The sequence below is a fragment of the Epinephelus moara genome, chromosome 1, assembly GCF_006386435.1.
Source record: "Epinephelus moara isolate mb chromosome 1, YSFRI_EMoa_1.0, whole genome shotgun sequence".
NCBI lineage: Eukaryota > Metazoa > Chordata > Actinopteri > Perciformes > Serranidae > Epinephelus > Epinephelus moara.
Genome location: NC_065506.1, coordinates 39,594,206 through 39,606,076, shown reverse-complemented (window position 1 = coordinate 39,606,076; position 11,871 = coordinate 39,594,206). Strand labels below are relative to the sequence as shown.

The following is an 11,871-nucleotide window of genomic DNA, read 5'->3' as shown; positions in this document are numbered from 1 at the left end:
GTTCCGAAATGGTGGATCACGGTCCAAAAGTGGGTCACGGGTCCCTTCTGAATGGACCGCAAGTGACTGGCAAACATGTCAAGTTTGGAAAAAAACAACACAGTCTCTCACATATTAACGTGCTTCGTCATGGCCTTTCCACGTCCACATGTGACGTGCAAGGTACCCCAGGTGCGTTGGTTGTTGACGTTCTGGGACACCATGTCAAATTCTCTTCTTTCAAGATATATACAGTCTCTTTCACAATAAACGCACTACGTCGGTACAACACTGCCAATTGACATTTTTTTTCCTTTAACAACAAACAGACATGGTTAGGTTTAGGAGAAAAGAACGGGTCCATGTCATTGGTCCGACATCCCATTAGTCCTGCGGTCTGCGGTGCTGAACGGCTCCCGGCGGGCGTATGGTGCACCGCGACCGGCTCTGGATCAGCTGGGAAAGGCTTGAGGCAAAGCAGGCTCACGGCTTATGTGTTTGCCACTTTCTTTTTCATTTTAACCCACACCATGATCTTTTCTTGACCCTAACCAAGTGGTTTTTGTGCCTAAACCTAACCAGACCTTAACCACAGGGCATCATGATGATTTCGGAACAGACTGCGGAACAATGGGTTTAATATGGTCGGAACAATGGGCTGTCGGACCAATAGGCAGTTCCCAAAAGAACAGGGTTTGGCTTTAGAATCTTACAGGATGCGAACATCGCTCTCTCAGGTGAAAGTCGGTGTTTGTTGGACCCATTCACCACCTCTCCCACCTGCACCACACGGATTTTCGCCACCTTAACTTTCGTCCTTGTCCCGCCGTGTTTCCCCCTGACGCCACCAGGCACCGCTAAACTATAATGGCTGATGTTAAAGGACGCCTTCTTTTGTTGGTTTCTGACATCACAAGTCACTGCCCAAGTGCTGGATTTCGACGCCTTTGGAGTGAGACCGGGCTCAAAAAACACACTTTTTTTTTTTTAAAGTGCAGTAAATTTCCAGCACAGAGCTTTTATTTTGAAGTGCCATTTTCTGCTGTAGAATGAGTGACTAACAAACAGATACTTGACAGTGACAGCAAACTAACTGAGCAACATAGCCAAACACATACATGACGTGACTATATTAAACTGTGTGGACCTTGAACTGATTTTTTAGCTTCGATCGATGAGGTTGGAGAACTGAAACTTCTCCTGTGTGCCAAGCGTGTAGGACCAGGATACTCAGTTTGCTTGCCTTGAGAGACACTTTGCAAAATGACAGAAGGCCAGGGGCCAGTCGCAGAAGCCTCATACATGTTTGTTTCTAGGATGCAGGGGCGTTTCTAGGATTTTAAGACATCAGGGGCTTAGCTAGGAGCTCTATCGGGGGTGAGGGATCCTCCATCGGCAATTTTTTTGGATAAACAAGCTCTATTTTGATGCTTTTTTTTGCACTCTGGCACCTTACGTATGTTAAAAGTACCAAAACAATTCCCTGTGTGACTTAGTTTATTTTTATTGTGAATTAGAAAATGGTTGCAGGGCCACTCAGCACCCTATTGGGGGCCAGATTTGGTCCTCAGGCCATGTTGAGTATTGCTTACTTATTAAAGAGGGTTGAGTCAAAGTTTATCATAAAGCTTGATAAAACATTTGTTGTTCCTTAGTATGATACATGTTCCATTAATGTATTCAAAGACTAAACTATCAACTTGAACAGCACGTGAATATAAACCTCTGATGCAGACGATGGTAGTGATGTCAGGATGTACTATAGCACAGGAAGTTCCTTCTCTCAGCACAGTCTATGATCTCCATACTGCCCGTGTCATTCTTGGATAAGACTCCACAGTGCTGCCCCTCGGAGGGGCAGACGGGCAGATCAGAGTACGACATACTCACAGAGTTCACCCACAGCCAATGACCGGCCAGGAAACGCAGGCCTGCCCACACCTGTGGAGGAAACAGCTCGTTAACCTCCACCTGCTGCTCTCAAAGCATTTCTCCATAGACCACTACATAAAAGAGACGTCTATAAAACTGCAAAGAAGGTCAATTATAACTATTTGTACAGTTAATTTTCATGAAGGTTCGATAATTGTACATTTCATGAGCCTAGGAAGCTTTTTGTGAGCATGATGTAATGTCAGTGTAAAGTTTATGGGCCATTCTGATGAAAGAGAGATGCCAATGAGCAGGCCGCACAGCAAAGAAGCATATGTTCTGAGTGAGAGGCTCTCCCTGGAATAAACGGGAACCATCTTAATGTCTGGTAATCAGTACTTAAAATAATCATCATCAACAGCCTGTATTTTTTAATCTTGAGCGTGACATGAATGTATTATGAGACAGCACATTCTCACTCGTCAAATATCCAAGCTTGGTCACACCTCAAAATATACGTCAGCCTTGGACGTTCAAGGACGGCATGTCAGTTTACAATCATTATATTCATTCATTCATTCATTCATCTTCTAACCGCTTCATCCTCTTGAGGGTCGTGGGGGGGCTGGAGCCTATCCCAGCTGACATTGGGCGAGAGGCAGGGTACACCCTGGACAGGTCGCCAGACTATCGCAGGGCTGACACATAGAGACAAACAACCATTCACACTCACAATTAGAGTTATCAATTAACCTGCATGTCTTTGGACTGTGGGAGGAAGCTGGAGTACCCGGAGAGAACCCACGCTGACACGGGGAGAACATGCAAACTCCGCACAGAAGGGCTCCCACACCCGGGATCGAACCGGCAACCCTCTTGCTGTGAGGCGACAGTGCTAACCACCACACCACCGCCCACTCATTATATTCATTGTGGCTTTTCAAAATAAACTTCAGTTTTCACAGTTTTATTAAATGCATACAGTCTCCTTTCAAAATAAATTAAAAACATAGGTTAAAAAAGAAGAAGTTTTTTTTAGGTTTAAGCAACAAAAATACGTGGCTAGGTTTAGAAAAAAACATTACGGTTTGGCTTACAATAAGCAAGTTTGTTACCAACATAATATAACGTCATGTGACATACATAACAAGCACAGAATCCTACACATACTAGCACGCTGCGGTGCACTTGAAATAACTCACTTGACTTCTGGTTTCAAATGGGGCATGAACAGCAGGCTCCCGGGTGAAAGTCCGCAGTTTGTTTGACCAGTCCACTTCTGCTTCCAACCACCCTACTCTTGCTCCTTATACTACAGTAGTTGTCCAAAGCATCAAGAAATGTGTCCGATACCACTGCTACATGGTGCCTCTGTGCTCCAGTGTCTGACGCTGATGGGCCACTGACCCAGCGTCAGTATTTGATGAGTTGGGAGTGATACCAACTGCAACATCTTCTCTGGATGATCTCTTTACTTTCATTTATATTTCATATTTCTTTAATGTTATCTATCAGGGACCAGTGCTCAATAATTTTATTGCACCAGCTGTAGCTAAAAGCTGTTAAAAGCTATTATTATTCTATTATTCTGTAGTTGGGGACCTTCAGCCAGGAAGTCCCATATTCAACTCTCAGTGGGGTCTTTGTGTGTGGAGTCTGAATGTTTCCCTGTGTTTCCTCTCACAGACCAGTAACATGCTGGTTTTACTATATACTGCTGTGAATATGACAGTGACAGGTTGACTTTTTGTCCGTAAGGTTAAGCCCAATGAAGGACTGGTGAGCTCTGCAGGCGGTACACAACACTGAGCAGTAAATTGAGATTTCTGATACTTATGAATCATCATTTTCAAGTCAGATGTGTCGCATGACTACACCATTCACACATATTGAAGGTGTAGTGTCAAAGTAAATAAAGTGCACTCCGTATAGTAAATAAGAATGATTCACGATGCACGGCGCCTGAAATCTGATAAAGAGCCCCCACTTCCTGTTTTTAGCTATAAATTAATTCATATTTTCAAATGGGTAGCGGTGCAGTGGAGATGCGTAGTCTGTTGTTGCACCCTAATAAATAGCACCTATAAAACAATCTCAGCATGTATTACACACGTCACTGAATATAAACCCACCTCCTCAGTGTCGGCCTCCATGATCCTGGTTATGATGTAGCTATGGTCTTGTCCAGGTTGCACACTGACCAGCTCGTAGCGAAGGTGGTAATAGGTGGGTGACCGTAGGGCTCGGCAGTGCTCCAGCGCCTCCTCCCACGTCTTGTTCTCCTTCACCAGAACCAAGTTGTCCTTGAGGCAGACAAAGGGAAACCGGGCAGAGCAGTCCTGGGTAGCCATCTTTTTCTCTGTAGAGGAGATGGTGACACAGTCTCCGTTGTTCCCTGACTCATCTGATGCCCACTTTCTGTACTCCGACACCCCGGCGCTCCACTTCCATGTTCCCCCTGCAGAGCAGATTTTGAAACTTGAGGTGAGGAGAAAGTCTGCCTGTTAACTGTTTGTCAGAAAGTCAACTATGCATCGCAGCATCAGCTTCATGGGAAGGGGTGAATTGTACTGAGCAAGAAAACAGGAAAAAAAACATTATGACCTTCTGCATGTTTGTGTATGTGTAAATCAACTATGGTAAACTTTTCTCCATCTTACCAGCACTCAGATCTTCCTGCTCATCACCCAGCTCAAACCCCCTCTGGCGGATTTTTGCTGGCTCTAGGGCTGTTGCTTAAACTACAGATTGTGCTTCTGCATTTTCATATGCCCGTCACTACAGAAATGACTATAGAAGTGGATCATGAGACACCCGCCTCCATTTCTGTTGCTCAAACGCAACCCTAACTCCAATCAAACAGTAAAACTAGACAGTGCTGATCAAACATAAGCCAAGACTCTGTTTCTGTGTTGCCTATTTCTAACCAGAAATGTTTTCAGAAACATATTTCAGTGCACTGTTTGGCTGTAATATGAGAATAACAGGCTGTTAGCTTTCTGGAAATTACTTGATACCTGCCATATTGTCTGCTGTAGTTAAACAGCCAAGATCGCATTACATCACGCACCAGCGGGAGCATTTATTGGTCCGGTGAGGTGGAGTGCATTCTGATAGTCATAGGTTTTCTATCTCTTGAGCAAAAGCAACTGCCACAGCCTGTTTCCTCTGTTTTCTCTGATCATGTAGCACCAATTTTTTTAATTTTTGCTTCTGTCTACTGCATAGACAGCCCAGGTTTATGAAAAGACCATCTTTCCAGCAGTGAAATACATCTTTAGGTCATTAAATGGCTCATTGCTGTTGCATGATGGTTGCCTGTGGCTCTATCAATATCAGTAGCACATTTAGCTCAATCTTGCTACCACATATAAAACTTTTTGTGTCCAGATGTGTATCAGCACAAAGCTACAGAATAATATCTGACTCCTGAGAGAGCTGAGTGAGATGAATGTTTAGCTACTTGAGATACTGACTTAACAGATTTGGGCCCATCGTAGAAAATGAATGAGTTTATAGGCTAAATTTACATCGGTAGTTAATGAGAGCATGACAGGTTGTGATCGTGTTTGTCTTACCATCTCTGTGCAGTCCAGTCCAGACTGGAAAGTCCCGATGATAGACAGCTGAGCTCACAAAGGAGATGTGTGTGAAAGTTGCCAGATCACCTAACAGACTCTGGCAGTACCGCCGGGCATCAGACCATGACAGTGACTTTGGTACAAAAGTGTATTTGAAAGGATTGAAGGGGTGCTTATGACAAAAGAAGAAAAAATATCCATCACACCGGTGGCCATAGAACCTTCAAAGAGAAACAAGAACAACAAAATCTGATGCATTAACTCAATTTATCCTTTGCATAAGAAAAACTTTTCCTAAGTGTTTACACTTGACTGTGTTAGTCATGTAAGGCCGCGTCAGTGTTTCTGATGATTTTGGGCAACATTTCATAACAAGGTTGTGACTCATGTTCTCAAGTAATACTTCACTAATACATGACTCATGATGGTTTAAAGCATGAATTAATGCAGGATGTATCAGGCATTCCTGTTCCCCAGTAACAAAATTCAAGTTACCATGACTTTACGTGATTAGTTAACAGATCAATTAAGAAATGCTGATTCAATTACTTGAAACATACTTTGATTTAAATCATGCATAAAATGGAATCTTTGGTACTTTGTAACCTGGACATGTTTCATGTTTATGTCTAAGTGACTAATGGAGACAATTTTTTTAGACCATTTTTAAAATGGATCCAGAGACCACTGCAGCAAAACATGCTGCAATGTAATTCCTACAGGCAACTGTGTACTGTCAATTTACGTCCACTAAAAATGCTTGTTTTTGCCACTGACAGGCTCGGATTGTTATTGTTAGCGCCTGACAATACTATGGAAAAGACCCTACAGAGAAATGCTGCTTTTTTCTTTACCTTTTGTTGATCTGGTCTGTTTGTTGTTTTTTCTAACCAAGTCTGGTTCTGAAATCTCACACACTTTTCCACATTGTAGTAGCTGAATATTCAGCCATGACATTGAATTTTTTTTTGGATAAAACCAAACTACGTCTTTCCGGCACTCCTCTCTCCAACTCTCACTTTCGTTTCCATCGTTCCTCTCGTGAGATTTCAGAACGAGACTTGTCCTTTAGCGAGATTTGGTCACAATAACAAACCAGTGAAAGGTAAGGAAAAACCTTTCATTTCTCTGCAGGGCCATTTCTGTAATGTTTCAAACACTTCTAATAACAATCTGAGCCTGTCAGTGGCAAAAACAAGGCCTTTTATGAACGTAAATTGACCGTGCACAGTTGCTTGTAGGGACTACGTTGCAGCCATTTTCGCCACTGGCTGCAGCGGTCTCTCTCAATAATGGACCGATTTCAAAATTGTTGTCTCCAATAGTCACTTGGACACAAAAAAATGGGAAAAAGGGGTCCAGGTTAAAAAATACAGAAGTTTCCCTTAAAATAATTATGAGTTGTGCATTAGTAAAACATTACTCCATTGTATGATTTGCACAATTAATATAAAGACACGTGCATCTTTCAGTAACACAATGGAAATACAGAAAATACCAGTGAATATGGAAATGCTGCCAAGTCATACAGAACAATGGACCTAAAAAAAACCTTGGGACCAACAACAGATGGACAAATATTCAACAAACATCTCCAATAATGTCAAAGTCACACAATCAGACTATTGAAAGGAATATAACAATGTAATGTTCTGCCCATTTGCATGTTAATCTTCCTAAAGCCAACAATTCTGACCATGTAAAAACAGCACAGATAAAAAACAAATCCACGTCAATCTAATAATATCTGTTCTAACGTTGGCAGATAATTGTGACCCTGTCGCTCATGATTAGAAGGTGGTTGGGAAGGTTTTCAGTGCCTTTAAGTTGCAGCGTACTGAGCTCCTGACAGCCATCACTTTCTACACATCTTGAAAATCAGCTTGTTAACACTTATCCTTATATTTCTCACACCTCCACTACCACACAGTGATAACTTTAACAATACCAGCAGATAAAAATGTTTCAAGTTAAGAAATGGAATGAAGTGGCTGCTTGAGAAAATTGATAAATTACATATAAGCTTCCTAACATACAAAAACATGGTTTTAGGCTGTAAAAGAACAATATCCACTTACTTTATGTTGTTGTAATAGACAGTAGCACAAGTTTTGCTATTGTGTGGCTCATTTTGTGCCCAGTTGCTGAAGTTGTTGTACGAGATCGGGGATGACCAAGTCCAAGTCCAAGAGGAGTCGGTTGTGCTTCTGTAAAAGCCGATCCATGCATGATAATGCCTCATGATGATCTGGTCTTCATCTGACTGCGTATAGATGGTGGCCAAGTCATTGTAGAGAGTTGAGCTATTCAAACAAAAAATAAATAAATAGACAGTTTTATTTGCAAAGTTATTCTTCAGAATACAAGTGGCTAAAAACAAAATTATACGGTCTCACTCATTAAATACCAACGCTTAGTCAGTGGTCCTCGGAGTCAGATACTGACGCACAGGGGCACCCTTTCACAGTGATCTGAGACGCATCAGCAGCAGCATTTTTGACAGTCTGAGCAACTGCCGTAGTATTAAGAGTGAGAAAGACCATGTGGAATAGCAGGAGGGGAGGTGGATGGGTCAAAAAAACCTTGGACTTTCACCTGGACTGCTGTTTGTTTCCTGTGTAAAACCAAAAGGCAACGCCATGTATGTCATGTGACATATACAGTAACAAATGTACTTATTTTAAGCCAAACCACGACGTTTTTTTCTAAACCTAATCACGTACTTTTGTTGCCTAGACTTAAGGAAGTAAACCTAAAGTTTTTTTTACATACATTCTGGGTTTATTTTGAAAAGAGACTACTGTATATGCATTTAATAAGTGGAAACTGTTCAGTACCTATGAAAACCAAAGTTGATTTTGAACAGACAAAATGAATGTACCGATAGCACATTGACACGCCGTCCCTCTACATCTAAAAGCAACATTGATGTGAGGGGCACTGACCCAAGGGCCTTTCTGTAACCACCCCATACACCATCTCCCTACCCATTTTCACTGTTTACATGTTCACACGGACGGTCCATCACATTGAGTGTCATCCCATACCAACTAGGGAGGAGTGCAAGTGGGTTAGAAAACCCTCCAATAGCGAGCCTGCACTGATGCCGACTTGATGCAGAACTGTGTTTGTCATGGAGGAGGCGCCGTACAAATAAAGTTCCACGCAACTACCCTTACAAACATCTACTGCTCAGACTAAGACAGACATTTAATATTGTCATACAGACATTAACATCTTAAATGCACTGTATTTAGGATCAAATATAACAATAATAATGACAAACTTTGTTTATATAACACCTTTCAAAACACCGTTACAAAGTGCTTTACAATAAAACTAAACACATTTAAAACACAAGGAGAATAAAACAAATAACATAATAAAGAGTCACCAAAGTAAAAGATAAAATAAGAAAGGCCAAAACTAATATCAAGATAATAAATTGGAAATAAAATCAATAAGATAGCAATAAAAAATAGATAGCTCAGATAAAGTAAGGGTATGCTTCTCCATAGAAGTACGTTTTTAGGAGAGACTTGAATGAAGCCAGTGATTCAGACAGGCTTATATCCTCGGGCAGGTTATTCCAGAGCTTCTGGGCCCTGATTGCAATAGGGCTGTCCCCTTTGGTCTTCAGCCTGGACTCTGAGACATGCAGACGACCTCTGACCGAGGATCTCAAACTACGCAGACGTTCATAAGGGACTAACAGGTCTGAAATGTAATCTAGAGCCATGAAGAGCCTTAAAAGTAATCAATAAGATTTTAAAGTCAATCCTAAGACAGAAAGAAAAACGAAAGAGGCTAAAACTGGTGTGATGTGGTCGTACTTCTTAGTTTTGGTTAAAAGCCTCTGAACAATCTGAAGTTGTTGCAAGGTTTTTTTGACTAAAATAAACACCATTAAAATATGCACCTCTCTAGTCTCTATAAAACAGTAGTCGTGTTTATTTTATAGTAAAGTGTAACAGGAACTGTCGCAGGAATGAGTGGCTTATAAACAGAGTGAAACACGAGAGGATGTTTATGAAAATAAAAGACAGAATGTCACCAGTGAATCTCAGGGTTAAGTTTTAGAACCTTTTACGTAATATCTATTTATTCATTTACTTATTTATCGATTCATTCATATATTGTAATGGCAAAAGGCTACTATACACAACCAAAATTCCTCTTAACAGCACCATGAATCAAATCAAAGTTATACACATACATATAAAGAACGTAAAATAGGAGTAATTTTACTTTTCTCCATGGTTACCAAATATAACGACAGCTCCTTTTTCCATTGTATTGACACCTTACACCTTGATGTAAGATGCTCCATTAAGCTGTGAAGGTGACTACATGCAGAGGGGGAGTGGGTAGGGTCCGGTAGTATTGGACAAATCTAAATGTCGAACCAATGATGGGACTAAATGAAACATAAAGGGATCACAAAAGTTATAACAACAAATCGTGTTCCATTGTTTATTGAGACAAGAGTTACGTCTGTTTATCTATAGCTTTTAATCTATGCAGTTTATCAGTGTTAGTTTCAAGCCTCGCCTTGTATAATCCTCACTACTAATTCTAACGTGTAATAGTTATTGATGACAATGTGAATAAGAGAAATAAACCCCCACCTCCTGCAGTAGCTTTGAGCCTGCTGCCAGGTGTAATAGTGATGGATGTACGAGTACTTTCTCGACACCACTGATCCCCGTCCAGGCTCTGTATTGCAGAGGAGGAGGAAGAGGAGAAAGGGTCTGGAGAGGCCGCTCCTCATCTTCATTACCAGAATTCTGTTGTACAGACAGCATCACATTGAAACATGCTGTTACTGTTTGTAGTGAGAGCAAACTTTTTTTTTTAAATTGCTTTATATCTTTGGCAGATGACAGACGTGACTATAATTTCTTATCAAAATAACAATGGCATATGTAAAGCTGTAAATGGCTTGTAAAGGACCATAAATACACTAAATGACATTAATAAATTAAATCCATAGTTAGCTCTTACCTGCCCTGATGCTGTTTTGTAGTTGCTGCTCAGTGAGAAACACCTGTTGCTGCTCAATGAGCCTTCAGCACCCAGCTGACTTCACTACTTTGAGTTCCACGTTTCAAAACAATCATTTGACTAGTAGACACACCTAAATCAACTATCAGCCCCCTGCTGCGCCGTCTCCAGGAACCATTTGACTGTTGGCAAATCAAGCACAAATTTACCTACACATCTGAAACATATAGATATAATTTGCCCAAGAGGCACCAGGAGGCACGCAAATGTAAATGCTGCATCATTGTGTACTGACGGATTCACATCACAACGTCTTAAACACTGTTTAAATCAACTGCTCATGATGTTTCAAACTGGATTTAACCATTAAATAAAACATAACATGTTTGTGGATTCGATGAGAGGTGAGTTTTGCAGACAAAACATTGTAGAGCAAATTAAAGGCCTAGTGTGGAGGATTTGGTGTCATCAAGCACTGAGGTCGCAGACTGCAACAACTGAAACTTCTCTCATGTGCCAAACAGGTAGGTGAACTCCTGTGGCTGACAAGAAAACCCCATCTAGAGTAGGTTTGTCCATTCTGGGCTACTGTAGAACAACATGGTGGACTCCGTGGATGACAGCCTGCTTCCTATGTAGATCAGTGGCGTAAGGTCGTTACCGTGGCCCAGTAAATATTCCTTTGAAACAGTGTCACTATTCTGTTGGTCCCAAGTTCAAACAACAAATTTAAAAGGAATCCTATCAAAAATGTTTTTATGAGTTGTGTACAACATTTTTATTGGATTATTTCTTTTAATCCTTTTATTTATTTATTGTTTTAGTTCCGTTTTATTTATATTGGTTGATTAATTATTATTGATTTTTTTTAACGCACAAATATCAATATCAGTAACTGGCTCAAAAATACTTCGGTGAGGCAGTAATGTGTTTGTCAATGCTGTGCTAAACACGTTTATCTCAGCTGGCTGACAGTTGCTAGGTAGCCATATTTGTTGTTATAGCCTCGCTCCTGTCAACTCACCTAGCGAACAATTTAGCTAACTTACTCTACTGTAAAACTGGAACGATGGACACAACCAACACGGTGGGAAAACAACTCTCACTCAGCAAACTGTTCACCTAAACAACATGTTGAAAAAAAAAAAAAGGGCATACTTCCAAGAAAAACTAAAAAATCTGTCCTATCAGGAAGTCGCTGTGACAGCGCCCTCTAGCAGCTGTGGAAATTATAACAGAAGCAAAGGAGGAAGTTCAGTAATCTTATCCTATCTTACTATATAATGACGAAAACTCTGTGTGTCTGTGTGTCTGTTCCACGTTTTTCTCCTCACTGACTTGGTCAATCCATGTGAAATGTGGCACAGTGGTAGAGGGTCATGGGAGGGTGCGAATGCAGCAATATTACATCAATTGGCCAAAGGGGGGCGCTATA

At 41.0% G+C, this 11,871-nt stretch overlaps 2 protein-coding genes across 2 annotated transcripts in view; both read right to left on the bottom strand.

Annotated features, from left to right (window-relative positions):
* Positions 1-1,346: 1,346 nt before the first annotated feature.
* Positions 1,347-7,576, bottom strand: LOC126393315 (dromaiocalcin-1-like). Its single transcript, XM_050049410.1, has 4 exons — positions 7,511-7,576; positions 5,430-5,653; positions 3,984-4,309; positions 1,347-1,920 (listed from the first exon to the last, which is right to left on the bottom strand). The coding sequence occupies exons 3-4, from the start codon at positions 4,200-4,202 to the stop codon at positions 1,729-1,731; spliced, it is 411 nt and encodes a 136-aa protein (XP_049905367.1). The 5' UTR covers positions 4,203-4,309; positions 5,430-5,653; positions 7,511-7,576; the 3' UTR covers positions 1,347-1,728.
* Positions 7,577-10,529: 2,953 nt separating this feature from the next.
* foxr1 (forkhead box R1) overlaps positions 10,530-11,871 on the bottom strand; it is a 7,586-nt gene continuing 6,244 nt past the window's right edge. Inside the window, exon 7 of the mRNA XM_050047938.1 lies at positions 10,530-10,618. Coding sequence (XP_049903895.1) covers positions 10,575-10,618 — 44 coding nt within the window. The 3' untranslated portion in view covers positions 10,530-10,574. The remainder of the gene's footprint in view (positions 10,619-11,871) is intronic.